The sequence below is a fragment of the Tamandua tetradactyla genome, chromosome 8 (assembly GCF_023851605.1).
Source record: "Tamandua tetradactyla isolate mTamTet1 chromosome 8, mTamTet1.pri, whole genome shotgun sequence".
Lineage (NCBI taxonomy): Eukaryota > Metazoa > Chordata > Mammalia > Pilosa > Myrmecophagidae > Tamandua > Tamandua tetradactyla.
The window spans coordinates 77897461-77901000 of NC_135334.1; the positions used below are offsets into that span (position 1 = coordinate 77897461).

At 36.9% G+C, this 3540-nt stretch overlaps 1 protein-coding gene across 1 annotated transcript; it reads right to left on the reverse strand.

Annotated features, from left to right (window-relative positions):
• Window positions 1–748: 748 nt before the first annotated feature.
• On the reverse strand, window positions 749–1681 carry LOC143645186 (olfactory receptor 51B4-like). Its single transcript, XM_077114756.1, has one exon. It carries the CDS (start codon window positions 1679–1681, stop codon window positions 749–751), a length of 933 nt encoding a protein of 310 aa, XP_076970871.1.
• Window positions 1682–3540: the final 1859 nt, after the last annotated feature.

Below are 3540 nucleotides of genomic sequence, written 5' to 3' on the forward strand. Positions count from 1 at the left end.
GAGAAGCAAAGGAGAGATGGAGAGAGGTGATTATGCTAGAATCTGCAGTTAGTCTTTTCAGGAGAAAAATTTCAGGAGCTAAAGTAGGAAGCTGGAAAGAAGAAAAGTTGGTAATTCAGGATCCATCGACCAATAGAAAGAAGGAAAGTGGTACTCGGGATATGGTCTGTAAGCTCAGTAAATGGTTAGGAAATTGTTCAGTTGTTATAGAAATCTTAATGTCATTTTACCCTTATATGCTAAAAGAAACTGTAGGTTTAAGAGTAAGCTTCCAAAAATTCTATACATTTTCTATTTTTTTTGTCATGAGTTCATTTACTGATGGAGTAACATGTTCCATATAGTTAGATTCAAAATAAAGAGAAGGAAAGTCTATAATATATCATTCTAATTACTTTTCTATACACAGAAAATATATTTTGAACTGATACCTTTGCCTATATATAGGCTGTGCTTGATGCAGGATGTTTTAGACTACCAATCTTCACATTTTCTGAAATAGTACTTACTCTCTTTTGGATCCAGGATCAGGATTGGCCTATCCTTTGTGCTCACTGAATTCCTTTTCTCCAAGATCTCTGGTGTTCCCTTTACAAATTTTCCTGTTCAACTCAGCTTCTAGTTTTGTGTAATAATTCAAAATCTCATGTAACTCTTAGGAAAGATACTGAATATAAAACAGGAGTCCCTTTGCAAAAATGGGAAAATCCCTGAAGTCCTGAAGACCTCATGATTCTAAAAGAAAGCCTCAAGCCCTGTGAACAGAAAATAAGCGAATAATGCTCCTCTGAATCTGCTTGGTCTTGATGCTGTATATAATGGGATTCACAGAAGGAGGAAATAAGAAGTAGACATAGCTCATAGTAATGTGCGCCATATGTGGTACGTATTTTCCAAAACGGTGAATAAAAGTCAGGCCAATCACGGTTATGTAAAAGACGAGGACACAGCTAACATGCGAGACACAGGTGTTGAGGGCCTTAGCGCGCTCCTCTCCAGAGGCAATGCCCATAACTGTTTTAAGGATTAGTATATAAGAAAAGAGAATAATCAGAGCATCCAGGAAGAAGGTCAAAGCAACCAGAATAACTGGATACACACGATTAAATGTAATATCAGCACAGGCAAGTTTCATGACATCCTGATGGAGGCAAAAGGCATGGGAAAGAACATGGGAACGGCAGTATGGGAACCAATAGAGTAGCAGAATTGGGGGCACAATGGACACAAAGCCCCTTGCCAATACTCCCAGTCCTAATCTAATCACCCAGGAGTTGGTAAGGATGGTATTATATCTCAGCGGGGTGCAGATAGCAACAAAACGATCATAAGCCATGGCAAGCAAAATACCCGATTCTACAATGGCTAGTGTGTGAATGAAGTAGGACTGAGTGAAGCAGGCACCGTGGGCAATCTCCCTCCGGTCCAGCAATAGGACACCCAAGACTGTGGGCATTGTCGTTAACGTCATCCCAAGGTCTGTGCCTGCCAACATGGCCAGGAAATAGTACATGGGTTCGTGAAGACGGTGGTCATTCCTAATGAGGAAGAGAAGTGTGCCATTGCCAAAAATGATGGAGAAATAGATGACAACAAACACGATAGCAATCCAGTGGTGAATTGCCTCTGAGCCCAGAAAGCCAGTCAACAAGAAGGGAGCAGCACTGTTGTTGGACGGCATGGTAGGTTTTGCACATGGAGAAGATCAGGGGTTATGAGCTCCAAATATGCAATATTCTTTCTCTCATCTTCCTGTAGCATATCATTGGACCATTTTGCACCACAAAACTTAAAAAAAATTCTGTGGCTTGTAGCAGTTGTAATTAGTTATAAGCCTGTGGAATAAAAAAATAAGAATCACGGTAATAGCAACAATTTACTGTGGCACCCAATTTTCATTCTTTCAATCAAACATCTTATTTCTGTGCTTCTAGCTTTTGATTCTAGTACAATTATCACTCCTTTGGCTTCACTTTGCTCATTTATTCTCCCTCATAGTAACTTTCTCATATACAATATATAAAATATGACTCTTGCCATGTTTCTCTTCAATTTAGGCAGTTAGGATTTTAGCTCTTGAAATGAATTGAAAAATTGTCACACAGAATAATCACTAAGGAAAATGCTTAATTTATAGAGATCAAAAGGGGATGTTTGAGAAATATCTGTTATTAATATTGCCATCTTAATGGACTGTAAGTAATCAGGGAACTACTATGAATATCTACAGCAATCTGAACAAGTGGTCAGAGCTGGAAGCTAGTCTTATAAATGTTGATTACCCAGTGGGTTTGGGACTCAAAAATTTTCAGTGCTGCAAAAGATCTGAAACCTGTCATAGCAAATGCAAACTTTAAAACATAAAAAGAAACATGGGTTGGAAGCTCCTAAAGGAAACTTCCTAAGGAAAACAGACTCTTAGAATGGCAGTGTCTACAGAAACCAATTCCTATACAGGACCATAATTTGTTTTTAAAAGGCAGTTATCTAAAGGACAGATGTAATATCAGAAAATAGTTATTGAAACTTTACAGAGTCAGATCCAGGGAGACGATAAGGACTTAGAGGGAAAAAGGTGATGCTACATTGCTAGTGCAGACTAGCAATTGCAACTGTTAAACTTAATGAATCTAGAAAGTCCTTGCCCAGAAAAATAAAGAATGGAATTCTAAGGGGAATTTTATGATATGACTTATTCATGGTTACATCATTTTATATTCGGATTAGTTTTGCTTGCATATATCCAAGAAACATGGTAGCAAAATGATCACATTAATAATTAAAGAAAACTGCAATGGAAATAATAGCGTTTTTTTTCAAATTCAGTTGAATGTGTATGTGCCAAATATCTTTTAAAATATTATTTCCTATTATAAATATTACTACTGGATTCTCTGTAGAGGAAGTCAAAATGAATGTGGTGCTGTCAATCTTTGCTTCATATCCATTTCATAAAGATTAATGAGAACTATAATAACTTTCTGAGAATTTTAGCACATGTTAACATCTCTACTAATAAACAGTGTTTGGTGGGGGTGGGAGATGAATAGAGTGGAGGTGAATGTAAACTTCCACCAGTACAGAGGCCATAAACCATGACAAAGATGTCAGTCTCAGCACTATGGTAGCTTTTTTTCCAAATGTAATTTTATTGAGATATATTCATGTACCAAGAAATCCATCCAAAGTATACAATTAGTGGTTCACAGTATCATCACATGGTTATGCATTCATCACCATGATCAATCTTAGAATATCTTCATTACTCCAAAAATAAAAAGAAAAAGAAAAAAGAATGCCCCATACATCCCATTCCCCTTATACCCCCTCCCTTATTGACCCTTAGTATAGCATTTTACCCAGCTTAAAGACATATAATAAAGATAATTTAGCAGTATGGTATTTTCAAAGATAGAGATATAGGTCAGTGAAACAGAATAAAATATCCAGAAGCAGATCCATCAAACATGGGCAACTGACTTTTCTTTTTCACTATATAGTTATACAATCATGATCAAAGACCAGGGCTGCTGGATTACA

Bases quoted from the DNA above. Each gene is read 5' to 3' on its own strand.
- LOC143645186 (XM_077114756.1), bottom strand. From the start codon at position 1,681: ATGCCGTCCAACAACAGTGCTGCTCCCTTCTTGTTGACTGGCTTTCTG.